The sequence below is a fragment of the Pinus tabuliformis genome, chromosome 3_2 (assembly GCF_031772625.1).
Source record: "Pinus tabuliformis cultivar Carrire ecotype Pingquan chromosome 3_2, CPIR1, whole genome shotgun sequence".
NCBI lineage: Eukaryota > Viridiplantae > Streptophyta > Pinopsida > Pinales > Pinaceae > Pinus > Pinus tabuliformis.
In genome coordinates, this window is record NC_142302.1 from 571,809,662 (window position 1) to 571,835,606 (window position 25,945).

General features: G+C 40.0%; 1 protein-coding gene and 1 pseudogene across 1 annotated transcript in view; one reads left to right on the plus strand and one right to left on the minus strand.

Moving 5' to 3' along the window:
* LOC149181804 (protein RRP6-like 2) overlaps nt 1-25,945 on the minus strand; it is a 173,485-nt gene that overhangs the window by 114,090 nt on the left and 33,450 nt on the right. The window contains 1 exon segment of the mRNA XM_089416701.1: nt 17,518-17,673. Coding sequence (XP_089272827.1) covers nt 17,518-17,673 — 156 coding nt within the window.
* On the plus strand, nt 1,637-3,290 carry LOC149181805 (ubiquitin C-terminal hydrolase 12 pseudogene; annotated as a pseudogene).

Sequence of the window (25,945 nt, forward strand, 5' to 3'; positions counted from 1 at the left end):
GAGGTGATCCCACCCTGCCTATTCACTTCTCTTTTTTATCTTTCTCTAAATTGTTCTAGCAACAGGGAAAATTTATCTACCTGAAGGACAGTAAATCATGTTAGGAACACTGAGGCAAGATATCCGATTTTTCTCCTGAGGCTATTCGGATCTGTTCTGAGGCAGAACGAAACTGTTCTGAGGCAGAAGATCAAACCATCCTAAGGCAAAGGTGATGAGTTCTGAAGTAAACGGCAACCTGAGACCAAGGTAAATCTATGGCAGAAGAAAAGACCTTCTGAAGCAAGCCGCAAGTCCCCTAAGCCTAGTAGAACAAACCTGAGGCAGCAACGAATTATTCTGAGACAGTCGCATTCCTAGCTCACTAAGGCAGGTCCCCATCCCTCTGAGGCATCTGCACTTCCTTTGAAGACAGACAAAATTGTTTGAGACACACATCCCAAAGTAGATTGGAATCCTGAAGTTGAATATATACAGATTCTCCATGTGATAAATTGATCTGTTCAATTCTGTTGTAGGCCGAGGTAACTCTAAGGCTGGACATCACTTCATGGTTTATCCTGAGGCTTTTCAGAAGGCCGGCCACGTCCTGTAACAGACCCACAGTCACCCAGTACACATTGAAATAGGTGTGGAAGGGTTCCTATGGCCACTTCGGCCCTGGTAGACTCAAAATCTGTGACAAGTATCCATGCCCCTGTAGTGAAACTCAGAGGGATCATCTGAAGCAAACAGGAAGTTTTATTTAGGACTGTACAGACCAAGATTTCCCTGGACTGAGATGAAGATTGGGTCGAGTATCTGAAGCAAATCGCAGGCAGAACCGTTCTCTCAGGACAGATTTCGGAAAGGTTTCTTGCAAGTCTGTGAAGCAGTTCTGAGATAACTATTATTGTTCATTTTCTCAAATACTGTTGGATTCGGACTCTGTAGAATTATATTGGACTGTGAATTTGGATTATATTGGCATTGTTAAATTGGTATTATGCTAAATGGTCTATTGTGCTATTGAGTAAACAGTGCTGCTTACTAAGATTGCATTACTGTGCTGCATAAATCTTTGTGTTGTGTTTTGAACCAAAAAAAGGGAAATTTGTTGAAAACCTTAGTCACCTAAGAAACCCCAGGGCAGAAATTACCCTAGATCATTACAGTGGTATCAGAGCTGGCTCACCCGGCCAGACAGTGAGTGATTGGGTTGATGTCATGGACCCAAGGTCTTCAGGTAAGACTCAATGGAGAACGAACAGTTTTGGGAAAAGTTGTGGCAGCAGCACCAGCAAGTGATGTCTCAGCTACTTGCCCCACTTGAAATTAATGCAAGAAGGAATGACCATGTTCTTCTTTAATTTAATGCCTTCGGACAAACTAGCGCCAGGATCAGTTTGCAAGGGTCAAACACACGAAAACCCCAACACTGATCAAGCACCTGAATTGAAGGATAAGGGCACACAACAGAAACATTCAGTGATTTTTGGGCTAGCTACAGGAAAGACAGATCAAGTGGTACTGACGGTAACCCAAGCCAGAAAAACAAAGTACAAGAGAAACTGAAGCAGAGGCAAAGGCATGCCCAAATGATTGGTCATGGATGTATCCTCCTACAAAGAAGGAAAAACCTCAATCCCTAGAATCTATGGGCAACTCCATGCCCTCACCTTACAGTTTTTACTGGCTATATCATCAAAAGGGGGATACAAGAGATCAATCTCTTAAATCTAATGGTTCTGGTAGTGTATCAATGCCAGTTGTTGGGCAGAACATGGTGGCCAATACACCGGAACCAGTAGAGAATCAGTCCATGGAGGAGCCCCCACTTTACAAATTCACTTGGCCGATTGAGCATGTCTCAAGATTGAATGTAAAGAAGTGTTACTCGGATGTTTTCATAGTAGGGGGTTATAAATGGCGTGTGTTGATATTCCCCAAAGAGAATGGGCAGAACATGGTGGCCAATACACCGGAACCATCACTAAGCGAGTCAGTGAATACAGTAGAGAATCAGCCAACAGAGGAGCCCCCACTTTACAAATTCACTTGGCCGATTGAGCATGTCTCAAGTTTGAATATAAAGATGTGTTACTCGGATATTTTCATACTAGGGGTTTATAAATGGCGTGTGTTGATATTCACCAAAGGGAACAACTTGGATCACATGTCCATTTACCTAGATGTGGTAGATTCTGCCACATTACCTTATGGTTGGAACAGATATGCCTTCGTCAGTCTGGTTATTGTCACTCAGATTCATCACAAGTTCACTGTCAAGAAAGAAACACAACACCAGTTCAATGCGCCAGAGAGAGATTGGGGATTCACATCTTTCATGCCTCTACTTGAAGTTTACGACCCCACAAAAGGATATTTGGAAGACGATACTTTGATTGTGGAAGCACAAGTCAGTGCATGAAGGGTACCTGATCATTGGGCATATGATTCTAAAAAGCAAAAGGGCTTTGTTGGGCTGAAGAATCAAGGGGCAATATGCTACATGAATTCTTTGCTCCAGACATTATATCATATTCCTTATTTCAGAAAGGCTGTCTATCATATGCCCACAACTGAAAATGATATACCCTCAAAAAGCATTCCATTGGCTCTACAGAGCTTGTTTTATAAAGTCCAATACAGTGACACCAAGGTTTCAACGAAAGACTTGACAAAACCATCTGGATGGGATATATATGATTCTTTCATGCAACATGATGTGAAGGAGCTAAACCGAGTGCTTTGCAAGAAGTTAGAAGATATGATGAAGGGCACAGGTGTAGAGGATAGAATAAAGCATCTATTTGAAGGACATCATATGAACTACAAGGAAGGAACCGTTCTATGATCTACAGCTTGATGTTAAAGGCTATCAGGATGTCTATGCTTCATTTGACAAGTATGTTGAATTTGAACAACTTGATGGTGATAACAAATATCATGCAGAGCAGTATGGACTACAAGATGCAAGAAAAGGTGTTCTTTTCCTTGATTTTCCTCCTGTAATATAACTTCAGTTGAAGCAATTTGAATATGATTTCATGCGAGATACAGTGGTCAGGATAAATGATCGATATGAATTTCCAATTCAACTTGACTTGGATAGAGACAATGGCAAAGATCTTTCTCCAGATGCAGATAAAAGTGTGCACAATTTATATACTCTTCATAGTGTTTTGGTTCACAGTGGAGGTGTGCATGGTGGTCATTATTACGCTTCCATTAGACCAACTCTCTCAGACCAGTGGTACAAGTTTGATGATGAAAGAGTCACAAAGAAAGAAGTAAAGAGAGTTTTATGATGATCCTCCTATACCTAAACATGGAAAATTTAGGTAGTGTGAAATTTGAAGATACCTAATGTGCTCTACCTAATGGCTTTTACATTGGACATGACTTACTTTTCATGTTGCATTGACTGTTGTACATATGTCAGATGGTCACACTTGGTTGCTTGGAGCCCCTCCCCTTGGAGGACGTTGATGATGTCTTCTTCCACACTTCACTGAGGAACTCCATACCTATTTGAGAACATTGAACATTATGGCGACATGGCACCTTTGTTGAGATATCCTAGCCCATATTGGAAGTGATGTGGCACCTTTATGATGAGATGTTGCACCTTTTGATGATGGACATTGCACCTTGATAATGGACATGGCAATTTTCCATAAGAGTTGGACAGTTTTGATGATGACATCAGAACTTGGAGGGATGATATGACCTTCTGATCATGAAACACTGCAACTTTTTGTTGATGAAATGTTGCATCCCTTAGAAGCAATGTTCCACTTTTGGGGACCTGACATGCTAGTTGGAGTGAGACATCTACTTTTGGAGAGCATTTACACCACACATGTGGCCTCTAGCAAACAATTATGGATGAATGGATGTTTTATCCCTTTTAGCCTAGTGAGCACATTAATTACTTTTGACTCAATGACATTTATGAGTTATATTAATGTCATGGCTGGAAAAAGTACTTAAAAGTGTTGTACCATGTATCTTTTCTAATATTAAAGTCACTTGTACTTTATAAAGTGATTTTATGTATAAAGTACTAAGTGTACTTTTATAATATTAAAATGAGGTGAAAAAACATTTTATGAGAAAAAAATTAGAAAAAAGTACACAGCTTGAAAAAGGTACTAGGAGACTTTTAAATGATGGGGCCAATGTATAAGGGGTCATTTGGGAGAATTGATCTCAACCACACATCTTGATATTTGAGGATTAAATCTCAGCCATTGGATCCTAGGTTTAAGGATTCAATCTTTTCCAAGGAGACAAAAGAGGATAAGGGGGGCTCATTCTTCAGTTCACACTTGTGATAGAGCATGAAAAGAAGAGAGGAGAAGAGAAACTTCATGAAGGAGGAGAGAAATTGCAGCTCGAGAAAAGGAGCTCGAATCCCAAGGAGGAGGACGTACAACAGACACGAAAAACGAAGAGACAGTGGCACAATTTTTGAGGAGCTGAGGCACAGTTTTCAAGGGAACTGCAGCACGAAAATCGATGGAACAGCAGCACGAAAATCAAGGGAATGGCAGCAAATACTCGGCACAAATTTTGAGGCAGGAGGCACAAATTTCAAGGGAGGAAATAGCTGCTGTCAGGCCTGAAATTCAAGGCATGAATTTTGGGAAAGCAGCTACAGGCAATGCAGAAATCAAGGAGGGTTTCTGCCACTGTTAGGCACAAATTTGGAGGAGGTACAGTCATCCTTCAGCACAGAATTGGGGGCACCTTCCAGCACAGATTTTGAGGCAGATTCTGGGCACTAATTCCAAGGAGCGGGGCAGAGATATTTTGCTAAATTTCTGGGCATGTAAATTTGTGGAAACCTGAAAAATTCAGTGGGCACAAATTTCCAGAATAAGTGCAATTAATGCTTCAAAATACTCCCAATTAATGCTTAATGGGTATTGTGTTTTAAGTACTTATTTAAATTTCTAAAACGATATAATCCTCCTCTGAAGACCGGTTTTCCCTAATAGGATGTGGGGTTTTTCTAGGGTCAGGTCGACCAAAAATAAGTGTCTCGAATGTGTTGAATGCTTCCATAATTTTGCATTAATTATCAGCTGAGAGGAAAGTGAAAAATTAGTAGAAGCACTCTTTAATGTTTGCAATAAATGCATTCTGAAATTTATATCAGCATGACAAAACATGTGGGTTGGGCCTAAACAAACACATGCAAACTTGTAAATTGGGTTAAGAGTGCAGATCATTAAATTTCTACATGGTATCAGAGCGAAGTTGAGACTCATATCTCAATTCTCACTCAGCTGATAAAAGGGGCAGAAAACATCTAAAGTCTTCAAACATTGAACCAATACCTTTGAAACATTGCCAGAAACCCAAAGACTTCTGCAGTTCAGAGGGTGGAAGGTTTCAGCTTTTATATTTGCTCCATTTTGTTGGTTGTGGGATCATGGCTACTGGGTTTAGAGTAGAGGACAGATTGGCAGGGGCTGAAAACTTTGGCCCATGGAAGGAGAAGATTATACTTTTACTACAGGAAGTTGAAGTGTGAGATGTTGTTGAAGCAGCTATACCAGCACCCACTAATCCAGCTCAATTGTTGGAGTTCAACAGAAAGAATGTGAAGGCAAAGAGGATCCTTCTAGATGCCATCAAGGACCATTTATTCCCTCATGTTTCAAGGATTTGATATGCATATCAGATGTGGAAGTCCTTGGTCTCTTTGCACCAGAGTTCTAATGAGAACAGAAAGATGGTGTTGAGATAAAAGTTATACAACACCAAGATGACCAAGAGTGTCATCTCTTTCCTCACCAGAGTCTCACAGGTGAAAGATGAGTTAGCTACTATTGGAGAGGTTGTTCCAGAGGAGCAGTTGGTTAGGAGTGTCTTAGATGGGTCCACCAAGAAGTGGGATGGCTTTATCCAAGGTTTGGTGGCTAGAGAGCACTTTCCTAGTTGGAAGAGGATGTGGGACGATTACATCCAAGAGGAGTGCAAGGGGCAACAGCAAGAGTGGTGGGGGAGGTGAAGAGGAGAATGTTGCTCTTGTGGCAAAGGGCAAGAAGGGTAAGAAGGTCAAGAAGGGGTCTTCTAGTGGAGCAAAGCAGGAGCGCGGAAGTAAAAGACTAAGGAGAAGGATATGAGCAAAGTGAAATGCTTTCCTTGTGGGAAGATGGATCACTATGTTGTTCAATGTCTCAACAAGAAGGGTAAGATGAAACAGGGAGTCGCAGCTTCAAAAGGAGTGGGTGATTTTGCGGCTATGTTTGATTCAGAGTGTGCTTTGGTGGTGAGTTTAGCCACTCATGTCACATCTTCCTATGCATGGTTCATAGACAGCAAAGCATCCTGCCATATGACCAGAGTTAGAGAGCACTTCACAAGCCCTTTAGAGGATGATATTGACTTGGAGGTTGTGCTTGGCGACAACTCCAAAGTCAAAGTAACAGGTATGGGGACAATTTTATTTCAAAGGGAGTCATCACCTCCATTGAAGGTGACAGATGTTCTTTATGTTCCAGGGTTGAAGAAGAGTTTCATATCAGTCTCTATCTTGGGGGACAGGGGGTATGAGGTACTACTCCAAAAGGGACAAGTGTTGATATATCCCAGAGGATCCAATGTCAAGTCTGCTAGTGTGATTGGAGCTCGTAGTGAGAGACTATACAAACTTATGTTTCAGCCTCTTAGAGCTATGGTAACAATGTTTTAAAACTCCAACTCGATCAGCTCGATTTCAATGACTCTGTCATTGTAAAAAATACATTAAATATTTATTTTTTTATAAAAAAACATAATTTTAAAGATTTTCATTCATGTTTCCAAACACGCAGCATTAGAATATAGATAGAAGACAACATATGATCAAAGTAGGCTCATGAATATATCCATTATATCAAAATGGCACCCAGTGCACTGTCCAATACATACATGATGATTATATAGAGATCAAAACAAAAACACATAACCAAGGAGGCTAGAAATAGCGTTATCCTCCAAAATAGATTGTAAGTCATCAAGGAACTAATACAAGGATCCAAGAGTGTTCCTCACTCCAAGAAAGTCCCAAAGTGCATGTGTACATCTTCAAAAGGTGCATCCTCCACCATGATGTCATCTAGGAGAGACCCTATGTCACCCTTTTCAAGCATGTGAGTGACATGGCACCCCTAAGGGTAAGCATTGGCATCAAAGAGGGATGTGCTAGCCCTCCTAAGTCATCTCAATGATAACCATCTTCATCTATGCTTTGGAAGAAGGCACCATCCACCAAAACAAGGTCAAGGCCAGCCAGGGGGCATCTTCAGTCCATTTGGGCATATCATCAAATAGTCCAATGTCCAAGCTTTTAAGTTTAATGTTTTAGCATTTGGAGGCTCATCAAGGGGTGTAGCATCACGTGGAATCAACTCAAGGCTCGATGCTCATCTTTGGAGGGCCAAGGTTGGGGCCACAAAGTTAGGTTTGCTTTAAGAAAGGGACAAAGAACCTATTGAAAGGTTTTAAAGAAGAATGAAGTTATCCCTTAAGGAATCTCTACTACATATGTGATACCCACCTAAACAAACCTCTCAAGATCAAGCGAGATAAACTTATTTAGGGACAAAAAACCATTAAAGTATCATAGTTTAAACTTTGGAGTCACCCAAAATCGAAAGTAAATAAAAATAAAAAATCAAAATAAAATAAACAAAAAATCAAAAAATCGTTGTTTTCTAGTTCACGAGCCACTGTCATCCAACCCAGCGGAGTAGGCTCGGACTCGGTCGTGCCAGTAATAACCCGGTCGGCTGAATCGGTTCACTGGCCGAGTCGACCCAGTGAGGCCTTGACTCGAACCAACTCAGCCGAGTCGGTTCTGAGAAGGCCGAATCTTAAAACACTGGGCACAGGAGGATGGCCCACTAGCACCATGGAGCTTTCAAGATGTTGAGGGAGATGGTTTCTGACTTCAGCACAGAGCATCATGATGTGTGCAGGGGGTGTGCTTTGGGAAAGTACACCAAGAAACCTTTCCCAAGTAGTGACAACAGAACTGCAGGGATCCTTGACTTGATATATTCTGAAGTATGTGGTCCTATGTCCCATGTTTCATTGAGTGGATATGAGTACTATGTGACATTCATTGATGACCACTCTAGGAGGACCTAGATTTACTTCCTGAAGAACAAGGATGAGGTCTTCCGAAAATTCCAAGAGTTTAAGGCTCTTGTGGAGAACCAAACAGGGAGGAAAATCAGGGTGTTGAGATCAGAGAATGGGGGCAAGTATACTTCCACGGAGATGAAGGATTTTTGTGGGAGTGTTAGCATCAAGAGGAAGCTCATTGTGCCTTATAACCCTAAGAAAAGGGTCACAAAGGGGAAGAACAGGACCATTGTGGGTGCAGCTAGAGCAATGTTGCATGATCAGAATTTACCTTCCTTATTGTGGGCCGAGGTGTGTAACACTGTTGTTAATTTGTAGAACAGAAGCCCACACAAAGTTTTGGGGAGCAAGACTCCTGAGGAGAAGAAGACAATGTTGGAACGCACTGCGGAGAGGGGTATTCTAGTGGGTTACAATGAGACCAGCAGAGCCTACCATATCTATCTTCCTGAACAAAAGGAAGATTGTCCTAAGGCCGGATGTGACATTTGAGAAGGGGAGGGCTTTGAGGAGGTCTCGAGAGGTTGATCAGGTAGAGTAGCAGCTCCTCAACAGGGGGCCACACTAAAGGTTTCAGGTGCATCAGGTGGTACATCATGATCAGGAGGTTCACTTTCTTCAGGGGTGACAGTTTCACAGTGTACAGCGTCGCCTATTACATGATCACCTAGTGCAGGTTCAACAGTGACAATATCTCAAAATTCGAGATCTCCATTGGTTATTTCAGAGCCTTCCTCGCTGGAAGGCACCAGTTGAGGATTTTCCCATACCATCGGTCCATCACAAGAGTCTACTGCAGCGAGGAGGAAGCCAAGATGGCTTTGGGAGACCCTGGAGGAGGCTCAGAAGGCAGTGGGGAGACCCAAGTGGTCAATGAGGGAGAGAATACCACCAAAGAGGTTGGGTGGCTTTGTCGCCGATGTTATAGAGACAAAGCCAGCTAATTTTGAGAAGGTCGTCGGTCGGCAAATTTGGAGGGATACCATGGTGGAGGAATATGCCTCTATCATAAAAATGATGTCTAGGAGGTAGTGCCACATCCTGATGGGAAGTCAGTGGTGACTTACAAGTGGCTCTACAAGATCAAACATGCTACAGATGGCAACGTGGAGAAGTTCAAATCTCGGTTTGTGGCGCGGGGGTTTTCACAGGTAGAGGGAATTGACTATGAGGAGACCTTTGCATCGGTTGCTCGTTATACTTCCATTAGAGTAGTGATATCTATAGCAACTGAGAATCGAGATGGGATGGAGGATTCACCAAATGGATGTGAAGACCACTTTTCTCAATGGTGTTATATAGGATGTGGGCCAGGGCAGTTATGCAAGTGATATCTTGAGGAGATTCTGTATGGACGGTCGCAGGCCTATGGCTACTCCTATGATCACCAACTGGAAAAAGTTGCCAGCTTCTGATTCTGAGTTGGTGAACCTCACTTTGTACCGTCAGCTAATCAGTTCATTGATTTATCTGGTCAACACTTGACTGGATATTTGTTTTGCAGTCAACACATTGAGTCAACTTATGATGGAACCCAGGAGTGTACACTAGGTGGCTGCAAAACATGTGTTGAGGTACTTACAGCATAGTGGATTATGGTTTGGACTATGTCAAATGTGATGAACCTAGATTGATTGGTTGCACAAACTCAGATTGGGTTGGTAGTGTCAGTGGCCAAAAGAATACTTCTGAAAGTTGTTTCTCGTTGGGCTTGGCAGTTGTGTCATGGTTTAGAAGGAAACAAAGATCAGTGGCATTGAGAAACGCAGAGGCAAAGTATATGGCAACTATTCAGGCAAGGTGCGAGACATTGTGGCTTCGCAAGATGCTTCATGGTTTATTTAGTCAAATGTTGAGACCAACTATGATTTACTGTGACAACTAAAGTTGTATTAAACTCTCTGAGAATCCAGTATTTTATGACCAGTCAAAGTATATAGAGATCAAATACCACTTCATCAGAGACTGGGTTCAACAAGGGGCAATGAAGTTTGAGTATAAATCCACTGATGAACAGATAGCAGACATTCTCACCAAGTCTTTGCAAAGAGTCAAGCATATTTTCTTCGGAGACAAGGTGGGAGTGGTGAGCAACACCTTCCTCGATAAGAGGGAGTGTGGAAAATAGTACCAAGGAGAGGTGCTACTATGCTTTTATCCCTTTTAGCCTAGCGAGCACATTAATTACTTTTGTCTCAATGACATTATGAGTTATATTAATGTCATGGGTGGAAAAGGTACTTATAAGTGTTGTACCATGTACTTTTTTTAGTATTAAAGTCACTTGTAATTTATAAAGTGACTTTATGTGTAAAATACCAAGTGTACTTTTCTAATATTAAAGTGAGGTGAAAAAACACTTTATGAGAAAAAATAGAAAGGTACACAACTTGAAAAAGGTACTAAGAGACTAGGAGACTTTTAAGTCATGGGGCCAATGTATGGGGGGGTTATTTGGAAGAACCCATCTCAACCACACATCTTGAGATTTGAGGATTAAATCTCAGCCATTGAATCCTAAGTTTAGGGATTCAATCTTTTCTAAGAAAACAAAAGAGGAAAAGGGAGGCTCATTCTTCACTTCACACTTGAGAGAGAGCACGAAGAGAAGAGAGGAAAAGAGAAACTTCATGGAGGAGAGAAATTGCAGCTAGAGAAAAGGAGCTCGAATCCCAAGGAGGAGGAGAGAGCAACACAAATTTCAAGGAGCTGAGGCACAGTTTTCAAGGGAACAGCAGCACAAATTTCGAGGCAGGAGACACAAAATTCATGGGAGGAAACAGCTTCTGTCAAGCCCTAAATTTGAGGCATGGGAAGCGCGAAAATCGAGGATGGTTTCTGTAGTTGTCAGGCACAATTTTCAAGAGGCACAGTCATCTTTCAGCACAGATTTCAAGGCAGATTCTGGGCACTAATTCCAAGGAGCTGAGCAAAGATATTTTGCTAAATTTCTGGACATGTAAATTTGTTTAAGTCTGAAAATTTCAGTGGGCACAAATTTACAGAATAAGTGCAATTAATGCTTCAGCAAAAAGGGCGATAAGTATTGTGTTTTATGTACTTTTTTAGATTTCTCAAGCAACATAATCCTCCTTTGAAGACTGGTTTTCCCCAAAAGGTTGTGGGGTTTTTCCGGGGCCAGATTGACCAGAAATTAGTGTCTCAAATGTGTTGAATGTTTCCATAATTTTTTGCATTAATTATCAGCTGATAGGAAAGTGAAAAGTTAGTAGAAGCACTCTTTAATGTTTGCAAAAAATGCATTCTGAAATTTATATCAGCATGACAAAACATGTGGGTTGGGCCTATACAAACAGATGCAAACTTGTAAACTGGGTTAAGGGTGCAAATCATTAAATTTCTGCAGAGAATTATTCTTTCATTTATGAGGCATCGATGGGGGCCTTGAGACCTATCCACTCTTGTATCATGTATAATTTTTGTGTTTCACCTTGTCTCTAGGGTTTGTAAGAGATAAAGGAATTATTTTATGTTTATAGGAGTTTCACTAGATGAGAAAAGTGGTTAATCTCTCATATATATAAGAGAAGCACTTTTCACTTGTAAATCATTGCTACTTGTTAAAATCTATCACTATTTGTCTACTTTTCTTCTCTTTTATTTTAAAACTTATGAAGGATGACTAGAGTGACTTCTTTTGCAAATAGCAGTATGGATGATCTTGCAACTTCTAAGATTTTCATGGTTAGGGTTTATGGATGCAAGTGATTTCTTGGGCAAGTGGTCTCTCTAAATATTGTTGGATTTGTTCATTAATGACTATTCAGTGTCATTGTACTTTTCTAGTGGAGGGACTTCCCTTCAATTTCTTGGATTTTGTAAAGATACTAGGTGGATCTTGGACACTTTGTAGTGAACAGCCCTAGATATCACCCTAGATCTACTTACTTTCTCCCAAGGTAATCCTTAGTTGACCCCATATCCCCCAAAAAAATAAGTAGGCACTGTCTTCTCCCAATATCAGTCATAAAAGCCAAATTTTAACTCCTAATTTATTGTTTTGAGGGTAAAAATAGGGTTTATAACAGCAATAACTTCATTTTCAGCCATAAAAGACCAATACATCTTGGTATTTATGCATATATTTGACTTGGAAATCATATTAAAACCCTAAATTGCATTCGCTGATTTTGCTTTTAACCCAATTAGGATTGGAAGTTTAGGGTTTCTTGGCTGGTATATGCACTTAAAATTTCTGCACTACTTGTATATTCAAAAGGGTTTCTTGGCTGTTATATGCATTTAAAATTTCTGCATTTGTTGTATATTCAAAACCCTAATTTTACCCATCATCTAAGCTGTATTTTAACTAGCTTATTATTTGTCTAAAAGGGTGAATTATTGCTGTTATAACTTGTTTTTCTGCAGTAATTTATCCTTTATTTCGAGTTTTGCAACAGCTAGTAGTATATTCTTTGTTTGTAGTGTTTGGGGATCATCTTGCATTATATATTGACATGATATGGCTTTTAAACGGCCCTAGTTCCTCATCCACTCAAATCTTACCTTCAACAACCACCTAATCCTTAATTTGCTAAATATACCTAATGGTGGTAATATTGGGTAGCAGCAGTGGAAGCCCTAAACTTGATTATTTCTTGCCTAGGGATTCTTTGAAACTGCTAGGGAAGCCTTCCTTGTGCAGGATCCATCCTTCACTAAAAAGAAGGAAGTTGTTGCCTAGGTGATCATGGTAACACTCGTTGAAGAATCAAGGGCAGTTATGTATAGTAGGATTCTTCTAGATTTGATAACAATTTGTGAAGCACTTTTCCAATTTATCTTTGTTAGCTTGATATTCTTCTTCTTATTATTAGTATGTGTGTTTACTTCATCAAACTGCTACCAAAACACAAGAAACAAGAACATAAGATGTTGGCTCTTTGCCAGGGCAAAACCTCTCTCTCTTAGAGAGGAAAACCCTTTCGTGATTTCTCTTATTGAAGCTTCTATTGATCAAAGTCAAACCTAGACCCTTGACAAGAAGATCCTCCAAGCACAAGTCAAGCCCTTTCAAGATCACTTCCTCTTGCAACACTTCGTCCTCCCCCTTCCGGCACTTCGTCTTCCTCCTTCTGGCACTTTGTCCTTCTTCTTCCAGCAATTGTAGAAACCCTAGATGGTATGCCCTAGAGTGATCCGTGTCCTTTTTTCTTCCTTCACTTGAGATGGAGCCTTTCTAACTTAAGAAGATGAACTTGCCACCTCCCAACCGGGCTTCTTTTCTTCATGAAGATTGCAGACTTAGAGCAGCAATAATACAGCCCTAATTCTTCGCACGTGTGAGGGGATACCTTCACAAAAACTATGTTAGATTCCTTCTTCCTTCGCTTGTGTAGCCTTCTTTCTCGCTTGAATGAGAGGCCTTATAGGCACTCTTTTCTAGCCCAAACACTTCTCCTTTATGACTACAATAAGAGAGCTTGATATGACAGCAGAATAGCCTTCTTGCCTTCACACGTGTGACTGCAATTAGCCCTAGAACAGTTCCTAAAAACTCGCTTTACTTCCTTCTTCGCTGCACTTGGAGACCTCTTTCCTTGACTTCTTCATACCCTTTACTCGTCCTCTTTCTCGCTGATTTCAGAGATGATATGATAATACTTTGAGGAGGTCAAATGGCTCCTTATATAGGAGTTTGTCTCCTTCTTTTAGGCCGACTTGAGGCCGACATGAAGACTTGAAGCCAACTTGCTCTATATAATTCGGATTGCTTCTTTTGATGGTGCCAACACTTGGAGGAGGCTTATGACTTTGCTTGGAGGTCTTCTTATGACTCTAATACATATTATTACATAGTGTAACAAGCCCATAAGGGTCTTTAATAAATACATTGACTCTTTGACTTCCTAGAAGCACTTAAATATGTGCTTGACCTAATCAATGAGCAAGAAACTCATTGTTATAAATAACAAAAATAATATTTCTTTTTCTTTACAAGTACAAAGATCAAAATTACATTTATGAAGATCGAACCTAGTTACACTTTCTCCAACACTCCCTCTTAACTATGGAGGTATTCATAAATCGTTACAAGGTGTTTGGCTATTTTTCGATCTTGAAGAATTCACATAAGAGAAACCGAATTGGCAATCCATCTGTTGTAGCAATCATAGTAACCAACATTGTTCACAGCAAGGCCTTGACTAACAGCTCTATCTCTCATAAGATCAAGCTGGATAATGTATCTATCATGGATAATGTCCTGTAATAGTTATGCTCCTTATACATGAATATTTTGAGCTATAAATACACCATGCTCCTACATTCTAGAAGATATTTCTAACCATGCATTTTGTTCTCTTTTTACATGTTCCTATACTATTCAAAACTTTGAAAGAAGATTTTAAATAAAGAAGTAGGCTTAGCTATATGAGCTTCTTCCCTTTTTCTTTTGTTGTTGTTGTCCCTCTTAAGTTTAGGACAATTCCTTTTGTAGTGTCCATATTCTTGGCATCCAAAGCATTGGACTTTGGACATATCTCTATTGTTTGTTCTTCGTGGACCAAATTTGCCAAATTTTCCCTTTCTCTTGGCCATGGTTGCAAATGCTTGCTCCTTTGATCCCACATCATCTTTTGCTTTGAGTCTAGTTTCCTCTATCTTGCATAGAGACCATAATTCACTTAGTGGGGTAGCTTCCTTCTTGGCATATATGCTTGATGTGAAGTTGCCCCAATCCTCAAGTAGGGCATTGAGTACTACAGTTGTCATTTCTCTGTCAGACATGACTTCTCCCAGCTCTTGAAGTTGATCCCTCATCTCAGAGATCTTCATGAAGTATGGAGTTATTCCTTCCTTTGATATCTTCATCTTGTACAAATCATTTCATAGAGATATCACTTCTCCAGTTGTGCTTACTGAGAATAGCTTTATTATCTTGTCATAGATTTCTTTTGATGTTTCAAATTTTGAGACATGAGGAATGAGAGATTCTTTCATGGATTCTATTAGAATCCTTTAAGCTCTTGTCTCATCCTTATTGTACTTGGATAAGGCTTGAGTTTGTTCCGTAGCAGGGATAGTGATATTCCCTTTGATGTGATCTAGAAGTTCATTCTCTTTGAGAAGTAAATCAATCATCTTCTTCCATGCAAGGAAGTTAGTGGTCCCAACCGATTTGTTGCTTTCTTTGCAAAAAGACATTGAGGTCTATTCAGAAGGGGACATATACTTGATAGAGTTTGAGATGTAGTGTACTTGCTTTCTTCTTGGAGACTTGATGGCTTGCCTTCCTTAGATGAGTCACCTTATGAGTGTTCTTGAGATGCACTTTCCTTGATGTGTCACCTTAGCTCTGAGACCATGTTGAAGAATCAAGGGCAATTATGTATAGTAGGATTCTTCTAGACTTGATAACAATTTGTGAAGCACTTTTCCAATTTATCTTTGTTAGCTTGATCTTATTCTTCTTATTATTATTAGTGTGTGTGTTTACTTCATCAAACTGCTACCAAAACACAAGAAAAAAGAACACAAGATGTTGGCTCTCTGCCAAGGCAAAACCTCTCTCTCTTAGAGAGGAAAACCCTTTCGTAAATTTCTCTTATTGAAGCTTCTATTGATCAATGCCAAATCCTAGACCCTTGACAAGAAGATCCTCCAAGCACAAGTCAAGCCCTTTCAAGATCACTTCCTCTTGCAACACTTCGTCCCCCTCTTCTGGCACTTCGTCTTCCTCCTTCCAGCGCTTTGTTCTTCTTCTTCCGACAATTGTAGAAACCCTAAATGGTATGCCCTAGAGTGATCCTTGTCCTTTTTCTTCCTTCGCTTGAGATGGAGCCTTTCTAACTTAAGAAGATGAACTTGTCACCTCCCAACTGAGCCTTCTTTTCTTCACAAAGATTGCAGACTTAGAGCAGCAGTAATACAACCCTAATTCTTCGCACGTGTGAGGGGATACCTTCACAAAAACTATGTTAGATTCCTTCGCTTGTGTAGCCTTCTTTCTCGCTTGAATGAGAGGCCTTATAGGCACTCTTTTCTAGCCCAAACACTTCTTTTTTATGACTGCAATAGGAGAGCTTGATATGACAACAGAATAGCCTTCTTGCCTTCGCACGTGTGACTGCAATTAGCCCTAGAACAGTTCCCAAAAACTCACTTTACTTCCTTTTGCGCTACACTTGGAGACCTCTTTCCTTGACTTCTTCGTACCCTTTACTCGTCTTCTTTCTTGCTGATTTCAGAGATGATATGATAATACTTTGAGGAGGTCGAATGGCTCCTTATATAGGAGTTTGTCTCCTTCTTTTAGGCCAGCAAGAAGACTTGAAGCCGACTTGCTCTATATAATTTGGATTGCTTCTTTTAATGGTGCCAACGCTTGGAGGAGGCTTGTGACTTTGCTTGGAGGTCTTCTTATGACTAATACATATTATTAATTATTACATAGTGTAACAAGCCCATAAGGGTTTTTAATAAATACATTGACTCTTTTACTTCCTAGAAGCACTTAAATATGTGCTTGACCTAATCAATGAGCAAGAAACTCATTGTTATAAATAACAAAAATAATATTGTTATAAATAACAAAAATAATATTTCTTTTTCTTTACAAGTACAAAGATCAAAATTACATTTATGAAGACCGAACCTAGTTACACTTTCTTCAACAACACTCACATGTTCCACTAGTCTTAGCACCTTGTGAAAGCTTTGCGCTAAGGTGCTAGATTTTGTTATAACACTTTTTACTAACAAGACAACCTTAATTTCTTCAACTTCAATACAACTTTAGTAGAGGCAACATATACTATAACAGGAGATTAAGTAGTCACAGGTAGCCAACGCTATTATGAGGTGTCTGAAGCATCTTACTAAGACAACTTGAGAATCAATGTAGAAGAGAAGGAAGATGACTGAAAAGACACAAACTTGAGAAAGGGCTATTTCACACATTATACATATGGAGATATCACTAGCACTTCTTTACTGTTAACAAACACTATGCTTCCTAACAACCACTTTGCTACTTCAGTTGGTAACTAGTGTTAGTGTGGGTGCTTGCCCTTCAAGTAGGGAATTGGAAGCGGTAGTCTTAATTTATGCTATGTAGAGCCATATTTTAGAAAGGCAACTCTTGATAGAATCCTGTACATGTATAATTTATTAAGCCATTTTCTCAGTAAGGCAGACATATTATTCGCAGAAGTAAATTAGGAGTAAGGTGCACTAAGAAAAGTACACTTCCTCAATGATCTGTATATTGATTATAAGACTCAGCAGCCTGTCTAATCACACCAGGAAGAAAATGACTTGCAAAATTGTATTGTAATCCAAAAAAACCAAAGTAATAAAGCAGGAGGAAAATTGAAGATAACTTAAGGGGTAATCAAAACACTTCATCAATACAAAGCTATTAAACCTTACAGCAATTTCACTTGCTGATTCCAATTTCATGGCCACTTCTTTCAGATCCTGAACTCTCTCTACAAATTTGAATGGCGTACTCTCCCATGGGGCAGGCTGAAGAGGCTCAGGCAACTCAGATTGATTGTAAGCAAATTCAATTTTATCAAGCTCTCCCTGCACAAAAAAGGAAACAAATCAGAATAAATAGGAATCACAGGAAGTGTTACAGGAAGTGACATAACAAATCTCTCATCCAATGAGCCATCCAATGTATTGTTAACTATATAATGATTTCCCATTACTTTCATGCTACCTCGAGACCATTTCCTCGCTCCATAAGGCATCAATTACTCTATACTCTATGATGTCATTTACTTTATATGAATGGAAACAAAGCATGGCATGTAAGATTGTGCAATGATTATTTGAAACTAAGGGTCTAATAATGTGCCTCTTCTCATCAAATAAGCTTGAAAAATGTCCCATTATAAAGATAGTTATTGATTGATATTTATATGCAAAAATGGTAAATATCATTTCTATTAACCACGGAATTCTACGTACCATCATCCCATATAGGCATAACCTGTAAAACATTATAATGATAATCTCACAAAGCTATATCCACACAGACCTTACCATCTCACTCACTCATTCCTTTTTAGCAGGCCATTTTTATTTTGTATCATGCTGCAGACTATTGAGTATTTTGTATTATATCAGGCTCTCTTATATACGTGTTGCAGCAGCACCACCACTGGTTGCTTTCTCTCTATATGTTATTTTTAGCATTTTTTTAGGAGATGCGCTTGCAGTCCCACATTGTAGTCATTGTTATGAATATAATATATAAAAATAATACAAATAATACTAATCATAATATGATTAATTAAATAATAATTAGTTATTGAATAGACATGTCCCAAAGGACATGACTACTTGTGAAATGGAACCTTGCATAGAGGCTAGTATATAAGCAGGGTCTCAATTGTAACCAGCCATATTCTTCATTCATACATTTATACAATATATTCCAGTGTTGATAATATTGCCGATATATCGGCGATATTTTCCATTTTAAAAATATCGCCAAAAAATCGAGCGACGACCCAAAATATCACCAGGCAAGCTGGGCCACTGCTACAAAAGCAATTTTTTAACTCCTATTTGCTCATTTTGCTTTGTTGGTCTTGGAGAAGGAAGGGGAAAAGCTTTGTGGTGGTTTTCAAGGAGGGACTGAGGATCAAACAGCCATTATCATCGCCAACCAAAAAAGAATTGTGGATCAAAGATTCAAGAACAGTGAAACAAACTTCATTTCTTCCATTAACAGGTATGTTCTTAAAAACCCCTATGTTAAAGACGTTGTTCATAGATTTAGGGTTATGCTTGCTTGCCTCTTTGCCTACCAGCATTTTGCTTCTTTGTTTTTTTTTCCATTTGCTATGATTTTCATGCCCATGAGCCAATGCAAGGGTTCTCTCCATATTTGGACAGCAAGCTACAATTTTCTTTTCAACTCTTATGCACCCTCTTATTGCCATTTTTCATTGCAAGTAATGTAATAAAAAAATATTTTTTTAAATGAGGTGGCTGTTATTTTTTGTGTATGGGGGGGGTGGTGGGGGTTTAATGCCATTTTTTTGGTTTTTTGGTGCCCTAGGTTTGAATTATTCCACTACAAATATGCCAAAGCCCTTGGACCCATTTTGGGAGTATGGGGAACCTAATGGTGCGTCAAATCTAACATGCAAATTGTGCGAGGACAAGATGACAGGGGGTGTTATGCGATTGAAATACCATTTGGCTAGACTCCCCAGACATGAAGTTGGGCTTTGTAAGGAATCTAGTGCGAAGCTTATACAAAAAGTTCTTCAAGCAATTGAGGAAAAATAAGGAAAGAAGAATGAAGATGCGGAAAGAAACCAGGTTGAACATGCTAGAAAATCTTTTGGGATATCTTCTTCTGAATTTGAGGCTGAGGGTAGTGGGAGGGGCTCCACAGCATCAACTGCGAGTGCTAATGTTACTAGGAGTGGGAGGTCATCCTTTTTTGTTCCACGAACCGAACATGGAGCACAACCTTCCATAAAATCAATTGCTAAAAAAAGAGGAGAAGCAAGCAGTAGATAGAGTTATGGGGAGGTGTCTTTTCTGGAGCGACTTACCTCTGAACATCACCAAAACCAATCTATTTTGGCAACCAATGTGTGATGCTATTGCTATTGTGGGCCCAGGGTACAAAAGTGCTACATATGAGGAATTGTGGGGGCCAATCCTTCAAGCAGAAAAGCAGGACATCAACTCTAGATTAGCTGAGTTGAAACAAACATGGGATGTGTATAATGCACAGTGATGGTTGATGGTTGGACAGAGAGGAAGGATAGGACCCTTCTAAATTGCTTGGTACATTATCCTAAAGGTACCATGTTTATTAAATCAGTGAATGCATCAGCACATATAAAAGATGCCGCATTGATATGTGAGTTGTTAGATGGGTTCACCCGGTAGATTGGTGTGCAGAATGTGGTGCAAGTCATAACATATAATGTAGCTAATTATGTGTCTACCGGCAATATGCTTATGGAGAGGCACCGCACATTGTTCTGGACTCCATGTGCAGCACATTGTATCGATTTGTTGCTTTAGGAAATGGGGAAACTCTCCTTCATCAAGGAGGTGATTGATATGGCTAAGAGCATCCCCAAGTTTACATATAGCCATGCTTTTGTTCTTAGCCTCATGAGGAGATACACTAGAAACAAGGAGTTGTTGCTTCCTATAATTACACGTTTTGCCACCAACTTTATTACTCTTCAATCTTTGCTTCGATGCCAGTTTCAGTTGAAGCAAATGTTTGTTTCTGATGAGCGGTGTGATTGTAGATACAGCAGGAGACAGGATGCAAGAGCCATTGCAAAAATGGTGTACACTAACACATTGTGGCAGGGAGTAGAATAAGTGTGCTCATTTAGTGAACCTATAGTAAAGGTTCTGAGATTGATAGATGAGGAGAAGCATGCAATCGATTATTTGTATGAGGCCATGGATAGGGCCAAGGAGGCCATTCATGCTTATTATGCAGACAAGGGTTTTGTTGGGCTTAATAGACAAATAATGTTATGGGATGTCATTGATAGTCAATGGACATGGATGCTTCATCGACCCATTCATGCAGTAGCACTCTTCCTCAACCCCGCATTTTCATACAAATGCGGCTTTGATTTTGATGGAAATGTGTTAAAATTGGAAACTAGGGCCAAATTCCATTTTGGAAAGCTCATTTGATGGAGATGATTATTGCATTGAATTCCTCTTTTTCAGAGGACCAAAATCGACCTAAAGATCATCAAATTTGGATAAATAGAAATGTGTTTTTGAATTTATGCCCACACATGTGCAAATTGTCAAGGTCGACCACATCATCATGTAGGCTCATGAAGCTCAGGGGACATGTCACTTCAACCTCAACAATTTGTATAAATAAGAGAGACCTCCAACCTCCTTTGGCATCATCTCATCTCACACATTCTTCTCTCTCCTTATTTGATTGATTCATACAGCTTATTGGGCATCTCTTTCCTCACGCATGTGGCAGCAGAAGGACAAATTGCAGGATGAATTATAGGGCCGAAATTTCAAAGACTGTTGCAAGTTTGATCAGCGTTGACCAGGGGTGGTTTGACCTCCTTTGACTACGGTTTTTGTGCCTGAATTTCATTTTTGGCAGGCCACATCTATTGGCACAGGAACTAAGGCATTTTCTTGACTTTGACCGCAGACATATCACAGGGTTGACTGCAGGCTTGATCACAGAGTTGACCGCAAAGTTTGGCCAGGTTTGACCATTGTTTTCAAGACTGTTTTGGGCTGACTTTGACCACCTTACATGCTGAGTTTGACTGGGTATGACCGAGCTGCTTTGAAGACATTTTGTTGTTGCCTTAACTAGCATTGACTTTCTGGTTAGGGCTATTGACTGCTGCAGAAAGTTTCAAATTTGACAACGTTGCGTTAATCATCATTTGGCAAGTCAATTTTGACTTCATTGTACTCTCTCTCTGCTAAACATTTGATATAATAATAAGAAAAATTGATCAAAGTGTTTTCCCCATCTTGGGGTTTTTCCCTGGCATCTGCCAAATCTGGTGTCCTCTTGTCTTCGCATGTCTTCTGCTTTTATTATTCATGTACTATCTACAATTATTGTCAATTTGATTGCCATTGGAAAAATAGATTGGAATTTGTCATTGGGTTGCTAAAGGAACATTGAAGTAATGGGCTAAAGCCCAAGCAAGAGAGAGAAAAGCAATCACTAAGAGAGACCGATTGGACAAATATCAATGGCTTCTACATTTTACTTCAAGACTGATGACAAGCTCAATGATAAATCTAACTATCATGCATGGAAGATAACTTTGGACTTGACTTTGGAGGAATATGAAGTATTGGAATCTGTACAGGGAAAAGTGGTGGGGCCTCCTTCAAATGCATTGGTTGTTGCTAAGACGAAGTAGAGAAAAGGTGAGGTCAAAGCAAAAAAAAAAATGGTTGACTCTTATAATTCTGAATTGGGATCTTCTAAGGAGATATATGATAAGTTGGTTGGGATGTTCAAAGTAAACAATGCAAATTAAATCCTCTTTCTCAAAAACAATTTGAAGGATATCAAGATGGATAAAGGGGAGTCTATTCAATCCTACTTCATGAGAACAACTCAAATCAAGAATGATTGGCTTTCTATTAGAGAAGTTATTTATGACAGGGAGCTCTCTCTCATTGCTCTTGGAGGTCTTCCAAGACCATGGGATGTATTTGTCACCACCATTCTCAATAATGACAGGATAACTGGTTTCGAGGACTTAGTGGCTAGAAGCACTCAAGAGGAGACTAGTATGATGGAGAGAGACAAGCCTTCAAATGGAAATGAACCTACAGCTTTCTCCACTCATGCAAAAAGGAAGAATAATGTTGGTTTGAGGAGACAAGGTCAAGGATCCAAGAAAGGATTCAAAGAAAGAAGGAAGGTGCTACAATTGCAACAGGTTCGGCCACTATGTTAGAGAGTGTCCTCACAAGAAGAACTCTCCAAGGGATGACGACAATAACAACAACAATTTCAAAGGCAATGGCAATCAAAGGAACAATAGGTTCAACAACAAAGGAAAGAGGAGTGCTCCCACTACTCGAAATGGAAATGGTCGACCTCCCAAAACAACGCGAAATACCAGGTATGATGAAAGTAATGTTGTGGAAAACAAGATGAATTATATCTTATTTCAGCGCTATCTATTGCCTCTCCTTCGAATACTTTGGATCATTGGTTGCTTGATAGTGGAGCTTCAAGCCACTTCAATGGGTACAAGGAGGCCCTCTCAAATTTGGTTGAAAAGAAGACTAATTTGAATATCATACTTGGAGATAATGCCACCTACCCTGTGAAAGGGATAGGTATTGTCACTCTTCCATATCAAGGTCAAACCATTCATCCACAAGAAGTATTGTATGTGCCCGATTTGAAGAAGAACCTGGTGTCTATTTTTGTGATGGAAGATAAAGGCTTCAAGGTAGCATTCGTTGATGGAAAGCTACATATTTGGCAAAGAAACCCTAAATATGCATTTACTCTTGGATTTAGGGTTGACATTCTCTATTAAGTTGGTGGAAGTCCTTTGGGAGCTTAGGCAGGCAATACTTCACTTCAATCTGAGCTATGGCACCGAAGATTTTCCCACTTGCATTACAAAGCCTTATCTGGGGTAAGGAAGATGATCACAGGAACGCCCGAGTTTAACATGAACCATGAAGGTGTTTGTCAGGGTTGTGTAGTTGGGAAACATACAAAGGGACTATTCCCTTCTAGTGAGAACAACACAACCAATATTCTTCAATTGGTCCACTCTGACCTATCTGGTATGTTGCCCGTAACATCATTGGAAAGATACTTATATTATGTGATTTCTATGGATGACTACTCTTGCAAAACATGGATCTATTTCTTGAAGAAGGATGAAGTGTTCAAATGGTTCTATTCTTTCAAAGCATTGGTGGAAAATAAAACAGGGAAGAAGATCAAGAGATTAAGGACAAACAATGGAATAGAGTATGAATTCAATGACTTTTGCAGAGAGGCTAGCATTAATAGAGAGACAATTGCTCGATACACTCTTGAGCAAAATGGTGTTGTTGAAAGGATGAATCAAACAATCATGGAAGCCACCTATGCCATGCTCCATGATCAAGGCCTACCAAAGTTCTTATGGGGAGAAGCTACCAACACTATTGTATATGTTCAAAATAGGAGCCCACACCAAGCATTGGATTTGAAGACACTCGAGGAAATTTTCACTAGTAAGAAACCTAATGTTTCTCATTTTAGAACATTGGGTTGTCCCGTGTACCTTCATGTGCCTAAAGAGAAAAGAAACAACTTGGAAGCATCTAAGAAGAAGGGTATATTTGTTGGCTACAGTGAAAATTCAAAGGCATATGAGATCTATGTACCTGGTCAAAGAGATGTGGAAATAAGTCGTGATGTCACCTTTGATGAAGACACTGCCCTTGGGAAAGCAAGAGATCTCCCTATTCCAAGAAAGGATGATGATGTTGTTAAAAAACAAGATGAACCTCCGAAGAATGAGCCTATGCTCGATATTAATGGTCTAATGGACCGTATCGATCCACCTCCTCGTGAACCCTCTAGCTCAAGGAAAAGACCTCTATGGCTCAAAGATACTCTCGAAGATGTTGAAAGACATACTGCTCCAAGAAGGACATTCCGCGAAAGTAAGAAACCAAACAGGTATCAAGGGTACCTGGCTGCTATGAGTATTATCGTTCAAGTTGAACCATGCATGTTCGAAGAAGTTGTAAAACATCAAGTATGGAAGGATGCGATGAATGAGGAATATGAATCAATCATGAAAAATGATGTCTAGGATGTGGTGCCTTAGACCTAAGGACAAGTATGTGGTCACTTCTAAATGGCTTTATGAATTAAACATGGAGCTAATGGGAGTGTTGAAAATATAAGGCCAAGTTCATAGCTTTTGGCTTCTCTCAAAAGGAAGGAGTGTACTATGACAAGATATTTGCACCTGTTGCACGATATACCACTATCCGATCTATTATTGCTCTCGCTGCCACTCAAGGATGGAGCCTACATCTAATGGACATCAAAACCGCTTTCTTGCATGGCTCGCTTAAGGAGGAAGTGTACTTGGAGCAACCTCAAGGGTTTGAAGTACAAGATTGAATGACACATGTATGCATGTTGAAGAAATCTCTCTAAAGGTTGAAGCAAGCCCCTAAGGCTTGGTATGAGAGGATTGACAGTTATCTCGTGAAGCTGGGATTTACAAGGAGTTATACTGATCCAAACCTGTACTTCAAGGTTGAAAAGGACATGCCTCTTATTTCGGTCCTTTATGTTGACGATCTCTTTCTAACTGGCGCAGACCCTCTCATTTATCAATGCAAGAGGGAGTTGAATTTTGAGTTTGAGATTAAGGACCTTGGATTGATGCACTATAGGCCTAGAGGTTTGGCAAAACCCAGGTGAGATTTTTCTTTCCCAAGGAAAATACAATGTGAAGATGTTAGAGAGATGTGGGATGGTGGATTCCAAGTCTTTGTCTACTCTGACAGAATTCAACTTCAAGAAGCTATGTGGAAGTGTTGTTGGGCCCGAATTGGCAAACCCTTCCAACCGTCGACAACTTGTGGGGGCCCTAATGTTCTTGGTAAACTCCTAACCAAACATATGTTTCGTTGTGAATACGTTGATTCAATTTATGGTTGAGCCTCACCACATACATTGGATTGCTGCTAAGAATCTCTTAAGACATCTTCGTGGCACAACCAACTACGGGCTGAGATACATTGTCGGGAATTTGAGGCTACATGGATACACTGATGTTGATTGGGTTGGAAGTATGGTGGATAGAAATAGCATGTCAAGATGTTGTTTCTCATTAGAATCTGCTTCGATTTCTTGGATGACCAGGAAGCAGAAATCAGTTGCTTTAAGCACCACCGAGGTCGAATATATTGTTACTAGTATGGTTAGTTGAGGAAGCTCTTTAGTGAGTTATTTGAGCACATGTTGGACACCACTATGATCTATTACGACAACCAAAGTGGGCTTCGCCTTTCAGAGAACCCTGTGTTCCACGACCGTTCCAAGCACATTGATATCAGGTACCACTTTATCTGGGATATGGTACAACGGGGAGCAATAAGGCTCCAACACATCAGGACTAGTGAGCAGGTTGCAGACATCCTCACAAAGCCCTTAGCGAAGGTCAAATTCTTAGCCTTCCGAGAGAGACTTGGAGTCGTGGAAGAACCCTCTCATGAGGGTCCCGCTTGAGTTGGACACTGAGCTCTGGGAGCTCCTGCGGGCTTGGGGTACTTCTTAGAGCTATGAGCAACCATAGGGTGAATG